This window comes from Balaenoptera physalus (genome assembly GCF_965194825.1).
Source record: "Balaenoptera physalus genome assembly, chromosome: 13".
NCBI lineage: Eukaryota > Metazoa > Chordata > Mammalia > Artiodactyla > Balaenopteridae > Balaenoptera > Balaenoptera physalus.
Genome location: NC_138892.1, coordinates 14,463,130 through 14,480,704, shown reverse-complemented (window position 1 = coordinate 14,480,704; position 17,575 = coordinate 14,463,130). Strand labels below are relative to the sequence as shown.

At 41.3% G+C, this 17,575-nt stretch overlaps 1 protein-coding gene across 4 annotated transcripts; it reads right to left on the bottom strand.

Annotated features, from left to right (window-relative positions):
• Positions 1-1,366: 1,366 nt before the first annotated feature.
• LOC309641212 (protein HP-20 homolog) lies at positions 1,367-17,538 on the bottom strand. 4 transcript variants are annotated; one of them, XM_082421022.1, is made up of 5 exons: positions 10,564-17,538; positions 8,078-8,545; positions 6,990-7,255; positions 6,100-6,160; positions 1,367-4,312 (listed from the first exon to the last, which is right to left on the bottom strand). In XM_082421022.1, exons 2-5 carry the CDS (start codon positions 8,082-8,084, stop codon positions 3,834-3,836), a joined length of 813 nt encoding a protein of 270 aa, XP_082277148.1. In that variant the 5' UTR covers positions 8,085-8,545; positions 10,564-17,538; the 3' UTR covers positions 1,367-3,833. The 4 variants fall into 4 exon arrangements, with proteins under 4 accessions (XP_082277148.1, XP_082277149.1, XP_082277147.1 ...); XM_082421023.1 differs by having other exon boundaries at positions 8,078-8,396; XM_082421021.1 differs by lacking the exon at positions 10,564-17,538 and having other exon boundaries at positions 8,078-10,543.
• Between the last annotated feature and the right edge of the window lie 37 nt (positions 17,539-17,575).

Genomic DNA, 17,575 nt, shown 5'->3' with positions numbered 1-17,575 from the left:
GTTGGGCCTTCAACATAATCATTTTGTGGGGGGACTTCCCTTGTGGTCCAGTGGGTAAGGCTCTGCGCTCCCAATGCAGGGGGCCTGGGTTCGATCCCTGGTTGGGGAACTAGATCCCGCACGCATGCCGCAACTAAGAAGTCCGCATGCAGCAACCAAGAAGTCCGCATGCCACGAGTGCCGCAACGAAGATCTCGCGTGCCACAACTAAGACCCGGTGCAGCTAAATAAATAAATAAATCTTAAAAAAATAATAATAATAATTTTGTGGGGACATAACTCAGCCCATAACAACTTTCTCAAGAAGATTTTGTGTAAAGAAGATAAATCAGGCAGTAGTTGGAGAAGGCTTTGGTGTCAAGCGAGAATTTTCTCTTTGAAGATGTGAAAACTCCGTGTGGTTACATACGAAATGAATCATCTAGTAGAGAACAAAAAAATAGGTGAGGGGGAGACTTACTAAAACTATGTCTGTGAGAAGTTCAAGAAAACAGGATCAAGTGCGCAAGTGGAATTCCTACATAGCAGCGGGGGTGTCAGCCTGTGGGATAAGACGGAAGGCAGAGAATTCAGCAGAGATGCAGACCTGGGGGTCGGTGTGATGGAGGGACTTTGGAAAGTTTGCTTCTAATTATTTCTTCTTCTCAGCAAAACAGAACACAAGGTAATAAGCTGAGTGTTGGTGCTAGAGATCTGGAGAGAGAATGAGGGTGTGAAATTGTAAACGGGAATGAAGGACACAGCATGGAGTTGCTAAGCAACAAAAAGGGCCTAATTGTGACCAGTAGCCCTGAATTGAGAATGAAATCACTGTGGCTGCATACTGACATTTTTGTAATTGTGAAAAAAGCCCAAATACAGAAAAGTGAAAAGCGTAAATGAACAGTATGATAAGTGACTGAAAAACAACCCCCTGGGCAAAATTCTCTTAAAAGACCCTACGCTCCTTTTAGGCACTTGTTTCCTATTTCTCTTCATCTTAATACATACACATCAATCATTTAAAAATGTAATTCAGGTTTGCATTTTTAAAAAATGTTTCTTTATTAATTTTAGTAGGTTGTTTTTTTTTAAATTAATTTATTTATTTATATTTATTTTTGGCTGTGTTGGGTCTTCGCTTCTGTGTGAGGGCTTTCTCTAGTTGTGGCAAGTGGGGGCCACTCTTCATCGCGGTGCGCAGACCTCTCACTATTGCGGCCTCTCTTGTTGCAGAGCACAGGCTCCAGACACGCAGGCTCAGTAGTTGCGGCTCACGGGCCCAGTCGCTCCGCGGCATGTGGGATCTTCCCAGACCAGGGCTCGAACCCGTGTCCCCTGCGTTGGCAGGCGGATTCTCAACCACTGCACCACCAGGGAAGCCCTGTTTTTTTTTTTTTGGCCACACCATGCAGCTTGTGGGATCTCAGTTCCCTGACCAGGGATTAAACCCAGGCCATGGCAGTGAAAGCCCAGAATCCTAACCACTGGGCCACCAGGGAACTCCCAGTTTGCATGTTTTTTAAATTTATAAAAATGGGATATTATTGTAAGTATCCTTTAAATCAGTAGTACTTTTCCTTCACAGCATGTGTAACATAGGTGGGCAACACTCATTTAATTTCATTGTATAGCATTCCATTGCATGAGTGCACCATGAATCCTGTTTCTATTTTACTGTCAAGGTACATCTGTGTTGTTATGCTATTGCAAACACACCTTCTGCTGAGTATGCCTGCCAGCTCTCCAAGGATACACTCTAGGCACATTCCACACAATACAGCCCCTACACCACCTGTTTTCATCTGACTGGGAATCCATCAATGCTGTCAATCAGTTTGGAGAAAATGCTTACCATATTAAGTCTTACAATCCCTGAACAGGGTTTCTCTTTGTTTCTTTCATTTAAAACCTTTCAATAAAAATTTATACTACTCTTCATAATAGTCTTCACAACTTTGTTATATTTAGTCCTAGATACATTTGCTTTTTAAAAAAAAAAAATAGAGTGCCCTTCCCATACTCCAGGCTTCCCTCCCAGCAGTTGGTGGACACAGTCCCAGGCAGAGGCAGCAGAGGTGGCCACAGGAACCGCTGAGCAGTGGGGATGCAGCTGGATCAACCCATTCCTGCTTCTTCCTGCCAGCTCACTCGGCTGGGGGCATGCCCAGCCCCCTCTTCCCCAGTCCAAGTCACCTATAGTTGCTATTTTCATTGCTAGTTAAATTGTATGGTTTTATTTCATATTCTAATTAATTGATTCTGCTGTAAAGAAACACAATTGATTTCTTAAATTTATATCCTAAATGTTTGCTAATTTTCATTAATTTAATAACGTATAAATGTATGTGATTTTTGGCTTGAATTCATACACTGGTAATATAATAAACTTTGATTCTTCCTTTCCAATTTTATATGTTTTATATTTTTCCTCCTTACTCCATGGATGAGGATCTCCAGCACAATACTGAGTAGAAGTGATTGTGGGCATATTATTTTGGCTCTCAATCTGCAAGCTTACATTTCCAGGGTGAGATGTTCTGTACGTAACTTTTCGGTAGTCACTATGAGATTAAGAAAATTCCCTTCTATTTTTATTTCCTAACAGATCTTTAAATTATTAATAAGTTCTGATTTTTTTTTAAGCAAGTGCTTTTATTGCCCTTTTAAATGGCTATGTAATCTTCTCACTGAATTTGTAAATATGATAAAGGGTTCTTCCAGCCAGTAATGTGGGTTTAGGGACAAGAAGAAAGTATGGCCTTGGTAGCTATGAGAAGAGTGATTTTTAAGTGAATAGAATCTATTTACCAAAATTCCACAATTCCGAAGGAGGTAAAGTTAGGGATGGTCAACGACTGAATTTTTGTCAATGGCACGCAAGCAAAAACTCTGTGACCCATCTCTCAGCCTTGCCCATTAAAAACATCTTTCACGAGACTCTCCAGGATCTTTCCACTTTTGCTGTCTTGATACAAGAATAATGGAGAGCTCATAAGCCACATGTCAAAGATGGCAGAGCCACAAGATGGAAGGAGTCTGAGTCCCAGAATCACTGTTTAGGAGAGATTCATCCCCCAGTACAGAATATCAATATTGGAATTTTAATGAGTGAGAAGTAAACTTCTATTGAGTTAAGCTGTTTTTCCCTGTTTCATTAATTAATATTCCTTTAAATCATACAATATTTCCCCAAGTTTTTGTTGTTATGGAAGGAGGGTAAATCCTATCATTATCGTAAGCAGAATAATGGCAGTGTGTTTTACTTCAACCCTCTTTGACTGTAAAAATGATCTGACAGAATTTCCAGTGTGAATGACAGAAGAGGAAAGCATTAGAGGGATAAGGAGGGGCACATGGTGAAACTTGTCAATTAATTGGAGAAGTAGATTGGGGAGAGGGAGGGACCGTGAGCCTGTTTCCCTTGGATAAAAGGTAAGACTTTCTTTTTTTTTTTTTAATTTTTTGGCCGTGCCACGCGGCATGTGGGATCTTATTTCCCCAATCAGGGATTGAACCTGCACCCCCTGCATTGGAAGTGCAGAGTCTTAACCACTGGACCTCCAGGGAAATCCCATTCCTTGGATAAAAGGATTTCCATTTTCCAGGAATGGGGTCTGGGGACAAAGAGGCAGAATGGCCTTGGTAAATATTAGAAAAGTGATTTAAGTGAAATAATGTCATGATTTCTGGAACAGAATTCTAAGGCCCAGTTCCACTGTGACCAAATCTACCTGTTCCTTCATATAAACATAGAATGTACAAAAATTCCAAAATGCTAAGGAAAGGAAAGCCCAAGAGGCCAAGATATAGTGCATATTTATTTATTTGTTTGCTTGCTTTAGACAGCAAAATCATAAGGGATTTGTCTTCGCTATATAGAGAGGCCAGAACCATGTCAGGAAACCAGAGAAATAGATTGTAACTGTGGCTTGCTCGGGCTCCTCGGTTTCCACTTCTGCTTCTAGCCACACCTTCTTGTCTACGCTCAGTGGCAGGGTCAACATGCCATAGAGATTCCTGGACTCTTTGGTGGAGACCTGACGCTTTTCTAAGACAGAACTTTTGTTCCTCATCAGCCGAACGATCACCGTGCTGTGCTGGAGCTCCACATCAAAGAGGAAATGGGAATTTCCTGGCACCCTGCATGTGAAGACCTCAGTGTCCTCCTGTAAGTCTCTCTGGGCATTGTACAGGACCTCTTTGAAGGTAACAGGCTTCAAAGGTGAAGGCAGCTTGTCACTGAGCTTCGCAGTGAAGGCGGACGTTCTGTTGCACGGGCATTTTACACTTGGTCCTGGAGGTCCTGGCAATCCTGGTAAACCTGGTATCCCTTGGAAAAATGGAGAAGACCCAGTAAGGAGGTCATAGCATCCAATAAAAAGATGGTACCTCAGCTGATGTATGAAACCACCACTTTTTTGTTATAACATCATGGTTAAGAGATTGATCTTTGGTGTATGATTAAATGGTTACAAGTCACATCTCTGAAACTGACCAGCTTTGTAATCTTGCTAAAGTTAATTAATGTTTCTGGGCTGTATTTCCTCATCTGAAAATAATATTACTGACTTCTCATGTGACTATTGTGAAGTTGTAATGAGACAATGCATTTAAAATACTTGTAGTGCCTACAAAACATTAAGCCTTACAAGAAGACATGTATGGCATGATCTCACTTATAAGTGGACTTTAAAAAGCTGAACTCATAGAAGCGGAGAGTAAAATGGTGATTGCCAGCGACTGGGGGTGGGGGAAAAGGGGAGATGTTGGTCAAAGGATACAACGTTTCAGTTATGTAAGATGAATAAGTTCTGGAGATCTAAGGGATGGCATGGTGACTATAGTTGATCAGATCCATTGAAAATTCACGATTCTTGGCATAAGGTAGTGAGAATGCAGGCGTTTCTACTCCCAGCTCCTCTCTTCACCCTGCCATGGCTCTATTTCTTCCCTTTTCTTTTACTCAAATACACACAGAGGAGGGAAATGGGGAGATGTTGGTTAAAGGGTACAAAGTGTCCATTATGCAGGATGAGTAATTTCTGGAGAGCTAATGGACAGCATGGCGACTATAGTTAACAATGCTGTATTGTATGCTTGGAATTTACTAAGGGAGAATAGATCTTAAATGTTCTCACCACACACACACACACACACACACACACACACACACCTCATTATTCTGAGGTGATAGATACATTAATTAGCTTGATAATCATTTCACAATGTACATATATATCAAAACATCACCTTAAATATATATAATTTTTGTCAGTTAAAGCAATCAAATGTTAACATATGTTAAGTATTATTAATTCTGTTGGCCTCCAATTGTTTGATAAGACTCTGTACTTCCTGGGATAATTTAGGGAAATGTAACAATAAATGGCAAACAATGTGATTTTCTGATAGTATATGGATGATAATGATCCTATGTATCATTTCACCCTGATTTGGGTGGGACTAGTTCTTGCTAATGATTCTAATCTTACTGAGGATGAGGATAAATAAAAAGGCCTGGGTGTCTAAGTCTGGGAACCAGAAACCTTTGGATTACCAAATCTAATCCTTGAGACCATCCCATAAGAGATGACACACAGTTGTGAGCTTTCCTGAGAGTCCCCTCGTGGTCCAGTCTTACTGGCTACAAAGAAGTAACCAGGACAGAATCTAGGAAGAATCTTGCTTCATATTCAGGTGCTCATTGGGCATCATCCTTTTCGTAATAACTAAGTTTGGAGCTCTAAGTGCCCAATGAAATCCAATTCTTTTGATGATACATGATGCCCTGCTACACTTACTAACCCCTACGTTTTTCTTGTTGCTTATCAGACAGTTTAATCCATGATACTAACTGTTACTTAGCACATCCTCCCACTATGACTAACCCACATGGATCACAGCCCCCTGGTACTAAAACTAGGCCAGTCTCTCTTGTGCCCTGTGATTTGGGCTCTGGTCGCCCTGCCTTGGGACCCAATCCTACAGCTGATCATTTTCTCTGCATTCTTTTCATCCTTAATGCCTAGTGCTCCTGAGCCTTTGAGGATTATGACTTTCCTACCAAGAATATGAAATGAGAGGGGCAAATAAGAGGCAGAAGGATATATTTCTCACCTCTCAAACCTGGAGGTCCTGGATATCCTGGTGGCCCTGGAGGTCCAGCACATCCTTCTTTCTGAAAGACAGCAGTTTCCATTAGGATGATGTTGACCAATATCTGGATGTCTTGATTAAAGAAACAAACAGAGGTTTTTTCTGTTCTTTGTTTTTGTTTTGTTTTGTTTTTATGTGAAGGTTGGATAGGTAGAGTTGCAACCTGGTCCAGGAAAGGTATCATCTCTAGAATTAAATTCATGGACTCAAATATCATTCTTACCCATACTAGTAAACTGAGCAGGTTACTCTCTGAACTTCAGCTAGAGTTTGTTAACCCCCCTTCATTATCACTTAATATATAGCAGTAATTATTCCATTAAAAGTGTTTCTGAATCCTGAATGGTCAACCTTTTTTTTCATCCATCTTTGAATTGATAGCACATAGTAAGCACTTGATAACATTTCTTGAATTAAGAAATGATTTATTCTTATTAGAGCCTGTTATATATTGAGTGCTTATTATGGAAAAGACATTGTGCTAGAAACATCATATCATTAAGTTTTCATGACGTGCCTGGTATTTTTGTTGTAAGCATCTTTGCCACAAACGTTATCACCACAAACATTTTTTTGCCGCATAACTAATTGTCCGTAAGGCAATTTTGCCATAAAAGATAAAATAACTGGTTAACAGTTGTTTGGTTTTATTTCTCCACTGGCTCAGTACTCCCATTTTTATATTACATAAATCTTAGCCCTCGTAATGGTCCTGATAGTGATGAGTAGGCATGGTGGTCTTAAAACAGTGTATGATAACAACTACATATAGAAACTTGAGAGAAAATATGGGGAAAAAATTTACTGGAAGTGTGAAATAAGAGAGTGCAAAGCCAGATTGCATACTATACCAGAAAATGACAACATATCAGTTTGCAAATCCTTGGGTGACTTGAAGGCACGGAGTTGAACCAGCATTTCCCATAGAACTTTGGAACGTCTATCAACGGCCGTGTGACACAATGCTGAGAACAACCACCGTGTAGAGGCTTGCACAACGCAATGCAGAACTCAGTTACAAATATGCATCCTAGTGTTTGGAAACTGATACCTCTCTTAATGAAGGAGGAAATTTTAGCAAAAAAGAAAAAGTGTGATGCTGAATGAAGAGACAAATCTGAAAGCTAAAAAAAAAAAAAAAAAAGAAAGTATAAAATACTGTGAAAGACTTGGAAGACAAGTGCTTTGGTACAACCTACAAAGTAAAATCAGTTATTTGCATGGTATTGCCATGAATCTGCACACATTTTTAATGTATTCAAATATTTTGCATTTCACAATAAAGTCTTCCGAATTTTGTTATTCATTTCTTATGTTTCATTATGTTCTTTTTAATGTCTCTCTTTTATCTTTCATTATTTTATCTTTTACAGCAAAATTGCCTTATGATAAATTCGTTATGGGGCAAAAACTTTTGTAGTGAAAATGCTTGCGGCCAAGAAGCTGATAGCGAAAGTACCTAGAACCGTTCGTTACATCCCTACAAGGTAAGGTTCCTTTTCCATTTTACAGATTAGTAGTTTGAGATTCAGAGGTGATCCTACTTATTCTCAACCAGATTACTAGTTAGTTACAGCCTGAGACAAGATTCTAATTCCAGGCATTCTGAATTAAGAATCAGCGTTCTTAACCATAAGTGTTTTAAATAAATTACTTAATTCTTAGCCAGTGCCCCTGCCCTCTCGTTTCTCCAAACCCTCTGCCCTTGGCTTTCACTTTTCTTGTCCAGCCAAGGCTTACAACACAGCAACCCACAAGAAGCACCTTGAGTTGGGTGGCATTCATCCTCTATGTTTATTCTCTCTCCCTCAGAGAAATCATGTCAGAAAATCCATTTTTGGCACTAGGATATTCACACCTCTGTTAACAAAATGACACCCTCCCTCCACCCTCTTGCAAGCACTTGAACCCCTTCCCACAATCCGTGTCCGTCTCCTACCAGCCATTCTCAAGACGAAGTCTTTCCTTTGCGGGGGTAGGCTTCTCTCAGATTTCTCTCTGAAATGCCTAGCTGTGTGTCTGAGGCTTGGGCTCCTGTCACTGTCACTCTGTCAAGACCTTAACTAAATGGTCCAAAGTTGCCTATTCAAATATTTACCTCTGGTCCAAACTGGGACAACAAAATTAATGTTTAATGACAAGGTGGATTCAGGCCACCCACTCTCACTGATTCTGGATCTTAGGCTCGGTAGAGTTGTCAACTACAAGTCCTAGGTCATTTTCAGATTTCCTTTCCAGCAGGTCTATTATGGAAGCAGCTGTCAATACATAAAAGGCCAATGTAAAGAGGTCATTTTTCCTCCTGCTCTGACTTCTTTCTGAAGACTTAATTCCTTATGCTCAACCACACATCTGGAGTCATCACAAACCATTTTCTGGACAGGAAGCCAAATGCAGAGCAGAAAGTCTAGAATTGAGGGCAATTTCCAGTGAGAATAATGTGCAAGGAGAAACCAACATTAAGTGATACATAATTAAATAGTCAAACAAATGTAAAGCACGCAGTGCTAATTAATATTAGTTACTATCTTAACATGCATGGCACTCACCTCTTTTGATATTAATAACAATCTCATAAGGAAAATATCTGTATTATATCATATTTTACACAAATCAAACTATTTATATAATACTCCATATTCTTTCTTATTAGCCTTATTTTATTTTTTCCCCCTGTAATTCATATGCCCCTGGGCTTTGACGAACTTATCTAAAGTTTGGGTCAAAAGTCTCCTTTAGTATCTATATCAAATATACAAATGTATGGGAAGAGCACATTTTTATAAGGAGAAGAAATTAGAAGTTAATTCTGAGTTAGTGTAGGGGACAACTCAGCATTGAGCACAGCACAGTAGGTGAACTATAATTAAAAGTGAATAATTTCTAGTTATTTTTCGGTAAACCCCCGCTTGCCTGAGTACAAGGCCAAACGGCATATCGATGGTTGTCAAAGAGAAGAATAAAATTGCCTGACCTACCAGTGGACTGTAAATGTCCAGGAAGCAACCCAGAACATGTAGGTGAATGAATCCTCTGACTTCACTTCCAGAATATTTTTGCAAATAGATTGTTGAAGAGTTGTCATGACTTTGCTTTTGTATAAGATATGACTGAGATTTGTAAAAAAATCTATGCTGTACTAAGGACCGAGGTAATTGATGATAGAGATTTCCTCCATCAAATAAGGTTAGAACTTGACCTTATATATAATAAGGTGGGGAAACATTTCCTCGTCTTCCAATGTGGCCCTAAAATTCTGTTTGGAGAGAGTACTTCTTGTTGGGGAGAGTCCTTGCTAAGAATATGTGTTTTGATGTGGTTGCAGCTGGAGCCAAGACCACAGGGAAGAGAACTAAATGAACATGCATGTACCAGGCATGATTTTCAGACCATAAATATGATGTTAACAGTAGCTTTTTTGGCAGATGTTCTTTATCAAGTTGAAGAAGTTCCCCTTTATTCCTAGTTTGCTGAGAGTTTTTATTGTGAATGGGTGTTGAATTTTGTCAAATAATTTTTTCTGTATTAATTGATATAATCATATGATTTTCTGCTCTATTTTTAAGACAGTTTATAATGTTAGTGATTAACACACTGTGGTTTTGGCAGAGGGATATAACCATACATCAATGGAACGTAAAAGAAAGTCTACATATAAATCACACACGACCAACCTATTTTTCACAAAGGTGCAAAACCAATTCAGTGGAGAAAAGAAAGAATTTTCAACAAAGGATGTTGGAACAATGGGTAGTCGAAAAAATTAATGTTAACCTAAACCTCATGCCTTATACAAATATTAACTCTAAGTAGATGATAGATCTCAATGTGAAGTGTAAAACTGTAGTATTTTTAGAAGAAAGCATAGGAGAAAATCTTCCCAATCTTGGGCTAGGTAGAATTCTTAGACATGACACCAAAAACATAAATCATAAAAGAAAAAAAATTGATAAATGGACTTTTTGGAAAAGAGAAATTGATTAGCAATTGTTCAAATCTGCCCTTTGGAACTTAGGGAAGATCATGGAGGCTGGAGTCTTGCTTATGCAAAACGGGGGACAAAAAAAAGGCTTCCGTGCCCAGGAGCCCACAGGGCCCCCGCACCCTGGTTTCACCCAGACTTCTGACCCATGGAAACTATGAGATAATAAACTGATGCCTTTTAGCTGCTAAATTTGTGGTAATTTTACATCAGCAATCAAGAACCACATAGGACTTGTAGTTTTCATGCTTTTCCCACTGGCATCCTTTAATTCTTTAGCTTCTGTCTTTGTCAATGTCAAGGAGAAAACCCAAGCTCATAAACCCAGTGAACACCTCTGGTCCTATTCTGCAGGTAGGAGGAGAAATAGGGGGAGCTGGGTCCACATTCTGGGGTTGGTATGTGGCTAAAAAAGGAAGAGATCCAGGGTAGAGTCCACTTACCTCAACAGTCAGATCCTAGTCTTCAGCCAACAACTCACTGCCAGAGGTATGTGGAGGGAAGGACCCCAGTTTGAATGTCAATCGCCCTAAATTCTCTCTGGTTAAAAATTAACCAGTCCATTAACCTCAGGAGAGATAAGAAATCAAACATTTTTTGAAATCAATTGATTTAATCAGCCCTCCTAAACCTTTCTAAATGAAGCTCATGAGAAGGGAACAGAGACATTGAGAAGCTTTACGGTTGGTCAAGTTTCTTTTCACAAGTCAGGATGCCTGGGGGTGGCGGTAGAGGGGAACTCTCTTCATGGGAATTACAGGTAAGGGTCCCTCACAAAGACAGCAATGTTAAAGCCCTTTACTTTGTTTCAAGCCTGATTCTAAGTTTTTAATACACTTTTAATTATTTCATTCCCATAATATGTAGAATAACTTACCCTAGCACAAAAGAAATAAACATACTTTACTCTAGAGATGGTTATTCAGACAGAAGCTTTAAAAATATGCAAATATTTCATACTGTTATATATAACCTTATCATTTGAGAAATCTCTATTGACTTATAAACAATAGCGATAACAACAAAAGTAATAGCTAATATTTATTGTGAATTTATTATGTACTAGGCTTTGCATGATTATTTTACTTAATACACAATGAGCCCATGATATGAGTTACTATTATTATCTTCAATTTATAGAAAATGAAATGGAGGCAAAGTGATGTCTAGTAACTTGTCCAGAAGCCCCTTTGGAACAGGGATTTTGACTCTAAGGTCTACAGTTTTTAACCACTCCGCTCTACTGACCTGTTTCTATTTACCCAATAGCTGCCATGTACTCTGTTCTGTTTAATCCATTCCTTGTGAAAAGAGAGGGACATTTAGTGAAATCTCTGTCTAAATATGTAATCTATAAATCTATAAATTCTTATGAATTTAAGTTAAAAATTTAATACAGACAACTCCAATTAAATTGACCATATAATACCTGACTCAAAGCTATCCCTCTTCTAGATTCTCCTTCATATGCTGACTAACTCCCAGCTAGGTGCATTACACCACATTCCTCCCCTGGGCCCATGAATTGTCCACATGCTGTAGCAGGCCACGCCAATTTCCCAATCCTAATCCATGAAAACTCTCCCAACTCCAGTGCTGTAGGTATTTGACAGGATCCATTATTCCAACTTTGGGGGAAGTTATGGAATTCAACAGTGCAGTGGTTGCCTTATCTCTGTCTGATTAATTATCACTCCACCCGTTCTCCATAGAATTCTCTGAACCTAGCAGTACCAGATTGAGTTTTCTAGCAATTCTGCTCATGGATCACACGGGTAGGCAATGACATATGGACTCCATAACTGTAGAAACCAACAAACTTCACAATGTAGTCTCCTGTATTCTCCCCCCACTTTAGTGATGAGGAAATAGCCAAGGTCCCCCCACTCCATTCAGGAACACTGTGCTTCACAGAAATAAATCTCTTGGGAACACTGACATGTAATGCTTTGGTAACCATCAGCAAATGGAATTCCACAATATATTAAAAAGTATACCTTGCCACAGGAAGTAGTTACTTATTTGTGTGAACTAGATGTCCTCAGGCTTGGCTGGATTTAAATTACAACTAAGATAATGCTGCATTTAATATTCAACTTGTTAGGATTTGTTTCTCAAGGAAATCCTTTCCTTCTCCACTCATGGAAGCCAAATTCTGTTTTATGTACTTAGAGGCCCCTAGGGGCCCTAGCTCCCTCAAATAAATCATACATAATTAGACTTACATCCTCAGTGAAGCAGGAATGTTTGAGATTAGAACTGTGTATAGAGTTGACCTGCCTTCACTGTTTAGATAGGTAAAAATTCTGCTGAAACCCAATCAGTTCTTAGAGCCTACAACAATAAATTTATCCAATGTCCTGACTCCCACCTCTGTGGCTCCTTTTGGTAAAAAGAATGAAGTTCTTTCTCTCACAGTATGTACGTCTCAAATACGTATGCTACAAGGCAGCATAACTGAGTGGTTAAGTGTTCATGAGTTTCTGTCCACAACCTGTGTGACCTCAGAAAATTAACTTCATCTTTCAGTGCTTTGAGTTCTTCTTCTATAAAATGGAGATGCTTATAGTACATACTTCCTAGGTTTATTAGAATTAACTGAAAGGTGAAGTATCTTTCCAAGGCTTATACAATCATTGAAGTATGTTCCAAACCAGATTGCCTTCTTCCAGGGCCATTAAAGTATATCATTCCATTATAAACTGCTTCTTTTTGCCTTTTGGATATAAATAAAGATAGAGTGTGGGCTACACATATCATTTTCCTTCCAACAGTTCCTTCAGTTGGAACAGTTCATGCCAAGTCCCTTTGAAAGCGAAAATATATCCTGTTAAACTTTCCCTGTGAGAAATGGATGGATATATGTCGCTCGTACATAACTTATAGGGATAATTCCAAAGATGAGTTGAGTCTCCCTCTCTATACCCATAGATATAACTTTTCAGGACAGGTTTTCTTCTTCTAAAGAAAATCAAGTCCCATCTCCATCTGGAAATCCATTACATATGATTCATACTAAAATAAAGGAAATGCCAGCATTGACCAAGGGTCCATCTCTCTTGCTTCTCAGCTGCAACTAAGACCCGACACAGTCAAAAAAAATAAAGAAAATAAATAAAAGTTTGCACAACGGAACAGTTGGGGAAATATGATCTCTTTAATTAATGGCACTGGGTCAGTAGATTATGCATTGAGAAAAAATCTTATATCTTATCTCACCTGGTATACAAAAATCAAATACAGCTGAATATAGATATACATGTGAACAGTAAAATAATGAGGCTTTTTACTAGAATAGATAGGAGAATATCTTCATGCTTTGGCTAGGCAGAATTTTCTTCAACAGGATACTAAAAGCATTACTCTTAAAGGAATAAAATGATAACTTTGAGTTCACTAAACTACTGTATTGGCCATCTCTCACATGCCCAGAAAGGCGCCAGCCTTTATGCACTTGTGTATGTGGTGGAAGGAGAGCTGTGGTGAGCTGCAGAAGTCTCAGAGCCAGCCATGTGTAGAGCTTTAGAGATGCTCAATTACAATGACTCTAAAGCACCTAAGTGTCCACAAACATCCCCTCCATCATTTAATTCTGGCATCTTTTTTTCCCTCCAGGGGCAAAACCTTCCCTTTACAATTAAAGATGACCTTGCTGATGCAAATGTCTCTGTGATGGGTGAACAATTGCTTAAATTACAATAAAAATAAAATATGCTGAAGACTCTTTCTCTGAGCCAACTTTGATAAAGGAATGCACGGAGAGGAGAGTAGGGCCCAGACATAATTTCTGTTGATTCTTTCTCCTGGTTCACACTAAACAAGTCACATCCTGGTAGTATATGGGAACCCACCAAGTCAACATACAACATTACTATTTTGTGGGTGGCAAGAACTTCTCTACCTTCCTGGTCAATATTTTGCCTCTGCAACACAGGCATGTCCTTCAGAATCCAAACTAAGTAGGTTTATTTTCAAATTTCACCATTAACAAGTAATGTGGGACTTCCCTGGTGGTCCAGTGGTTAAGACTCTGTACTTCCACTGCAGGGGACTCGGGTTCGATCCCTGGTAGTGGAACTAAGCTCCCGCATGCTGCACGGCGCAGCCAAAATAAATAAATAAAGTTCATTAAAAACAACAACAAAAAAACAAGTAATGTGACCATGGGTACGTTGCCACATCCTTAAACGATATGAAGTAAAGATGGATTATAGGATTATAGGAGATCTAGGTAGTGTATTTAGGAAAGAATATTTCATCTTTTGGCTGTCCTAGTACACGGTCCAGGAGGCTGTTTCCCCTTCCACTTTGGCAAGGAGCCGGCTCAGCAGAACTGAGTTTGCTAATTGGAGAAACATGAGTTCTCTAATTGATAGCTACAGCGTTGGAATGGAAATTCTCCTAGCTAAGCTCTAGACTATAGGGTTATTTCACCAGCCAGGTGAACTGACTGTTTCCTCTTTCTTTCTGAAATTCCCTGTAATTTTGTGTATTTATGGGAGTTAGTGTCCTTCTGTTGGAACACTTTCTTTGGTGCTTCCAGGGTGGCCAAGGCTATTTATTGACATACTTCTTAACAGAATGTTATACTACGTTATGTGTGTGTGTGTGTGTGTGTGTGTGTGTGTGTGTTCCTGACCCTAGCAAAACATGTTGTAAATCAACCAGGGCTGGTATCATGGGTCTCAATTCTGCTAGCACTTCAAAATCAATTTGAAAAGACAGGTTCACTCTTTCTCTTCCCCAAAGTCAGATATTTTTATTTGTCCCATTTCAGAGCAGGTTGCTCAACTGCCTTATATAGTGCTCAGGTGGGATGATTAGAGACTTAACTCCTAAGAAGATGATTGCTGAAAATGGCTTCAAAATGAGTCTTTCCCCCTTAGTGGGTGGACAGCGCCACCCAGTGTTCCAAAGGGGAATTGCTGAGCAACGATCCTTTCCTTTGACGATTCATCTTTCCATTGTTCAATCAACTCCCAGGTGTGCCAACAATATCTCTATTATTTGGCTCTGGTTAGGAAGGCTTCCACAGCTTCCAGGCTTTTAACTGGTGTATGAAGAGGCTGTTCATAGCGAGGGGAGAGTTGCATGAGATGAAGCTGAAAAGGCAAGCAGAGGTGATGAAATGTATGCTGAGGTGAGACCCACACAGACCTGCTCACTATTTCCCCCAGCATCTCAAGCACTTTGGATTTCTAAGACTTTGTCCATGCTGCTTCCTTTTCCCAGGATGCTTCCCCCACCCACTCTGCTTGCCGATGTCCACTCTTCCCAGGAGGCTCAGCATCTGTCACCTTCTCTATGAATCCCTGCCTGATCACCACCTCCTGCCCTTCCCTGGTAAAATCGACTATGTATTTCTTTCTGCCCCCTTCATGCCCTCTCCCTTATACCTCTAATCCCCCTCTAATTTGTTCTATTTTTTTGTTCTGTTTTCTTGTTCTTTTTCCTTGAGGTATAAAGTTGGGTTGTTTTTTTTGTTTGTTTTTTGTTTGTTTTTTTGGCTTTACTGCACAGCTTGCAGGATCTTAGTTCCCTGACCAGGGATTGAACCCACACCCTCAGCAATGAAAGCCCGGAGTCCTACCCACTGGACCACCAGGGAATTCCCTAAAGTTAGGTTGTTAATTTGAGATAGTTCTTTTTTTGGTTGGCCCCTAGTCTGGTTGGTTGCCAGGCCCTGCCTTGTACAGATGCTGCTGGCTGCTGGTCCCGAGGTGGCTGGTTGCGGAATCCTAGGGGACCCTGGGGCTAGTGCTGCCTCCCTGGTGGGCGGAGTTAGGGTCCCAAAGACTCCGGGGCTATTGCCCACCCACTGGCAGGTAGAGCCAGGTCCTGGGGTTAGTGCAAGACTACTGGCAGTCAGAGCTGTTCCTGGGGTGTGGCTGCAGGGCCCAGGGATCCCAGAGCTGGTGTGAGATCATTGCGGGAAGTGGGGGAAGCGGAGGTGCAGGTGTCGACAATTCCTTATACGGTGGGGTTTGGGGTCTGGAGTGTCCAGAAGTTTGCATTGCCCTGCTAGTGGGCAGGGCCTCGGCCCAGCTGGCTCCAGGGTAGCATCTGGCCTGCATTGCAGGATTGTATTAATAGTTTTCTTGCTTCTGGTGTCTGCCCCCTGGTGGTTTAGAGACTAATGCAGGCTTCTTGATGGGAGGGGCTGGTGCAGGTCCATTGGTGGGTGGAGCAGGGTCTTGGCTCTCAGGTGGGCCGGCTGTGCCTAGGGGTGTGTCCAAAGGCAGCTGTAAGTTCTTCAGTCTTTAGGCAGCCTGTGTGCTGATAGGTAGGGCTATGTCCTCTCCCAGCTGGTTGTTCAGCCTGAAGCAGCCCAGCACTGGCGTCTGTAGGGTGCTGGCTGGTGCTAGGTCTCGGGGCTAAAGGGGCAAGATATCAGCCGCCACAGCAGCAGTGTTCACGTGGATGAATGTTCCCCAATATGTGTCTACGTACGTCCCCAGGGTGAGCTGCAGCCGCCTCCCGCTTCTCCAGGACACTCTCCAAGACCAGCAGGTAGGCCTGGCCCAGGCTCCTATCAAATTACTGCTTTTGCCCTTGGACGCGGTGTGCCTGAGATTTTGTGTATGCCCTTTAGGAGTGAAGACTCTTGTTTTCCCCAGTTCTGTGGGGCTCCTGCGATGAAGCCCTGCAGGCCTTCAAAGCCAAATGCTCCGGGGGCTCCTCTTCCCAGTGCAGGAATCCCCCGCTCTGCCCTGGGCTGCGGAGCCTGATGAGGGGCTCGGAACTCTCACTCCTGTGGGAGAAACTCTGCAATACAATTATTCACCTGTTTGCGGGTCTCCCCCCCAGGAGTTACGGGATTTGATTATATCTCTAGTCCACACCCTCCTATACATCTCGTTGTGGTTCCTTCTTTGTCTTTAGTTGTAGAAGATCTTTTCTGGTAGTTTCCCGTCTTTTTCACTGATGGCGGTTCTGCAGATAGTTGTGGCTCTGTTGTGCTTGTGAGAGGATGTGAGCTCAGGGTTGTTCTGCCGCCATCTTGGCCGCTCTCCTAGTTCTTTTTTCTAATGTAAGCGTGTACAGCTATAAGATTCCCGCTTGAGGAGACCTTCAAGATGGCGGAGGAGTAGGACGTGGAGGTCACCTTCCTCCCCACAAATACATCAGAAATACACCTACATGTGGAACAGCTCCTATAGAACACCTACTGAACGCTGGCAGAAGGCCTCAGACTTCCCAAAAGGCAAGAAACTCCCCATATACCTGGGTAGGGAAAAGAAAAAAGAAACAACAGAGACAAAAGAATAGGGACGGCACCTGCACCAGTGGGATGGAGCCGTGAAGGAGGAAAGATTTCCACGCACTAGGAAGCCCCTTCGCGGGCGGAGACTGCGGGTGGCAGAGGGGGGAAGCTTCGGAGCCACGGAGGAGAGCGCAGCCACAGGGGTGCGGAGGGCAAAGCGGAGAGACTCCCGCACAGAGGAGCGGCGCTGA

Bases quoted from the DNA above. Each gene is read 5' to 3' on its own strand.
- LOC309641212 (XM_082421022.1), bottom strand. The intron at 6,161-6,989 runs GTATAGTATGCA...GCTGTCTTTCAG, and splicing joins TGATATGTTGTCATTTTCTG to AAAGAAGGATGTGCTGGACC. The intron at 4,313-6,099 runs GTGAGAAATATA...CATTTTTCCAAG, and splicing joins AGGACCTCCAGGTTTGAGAG to GGATACCAGGTTTACCAGGA.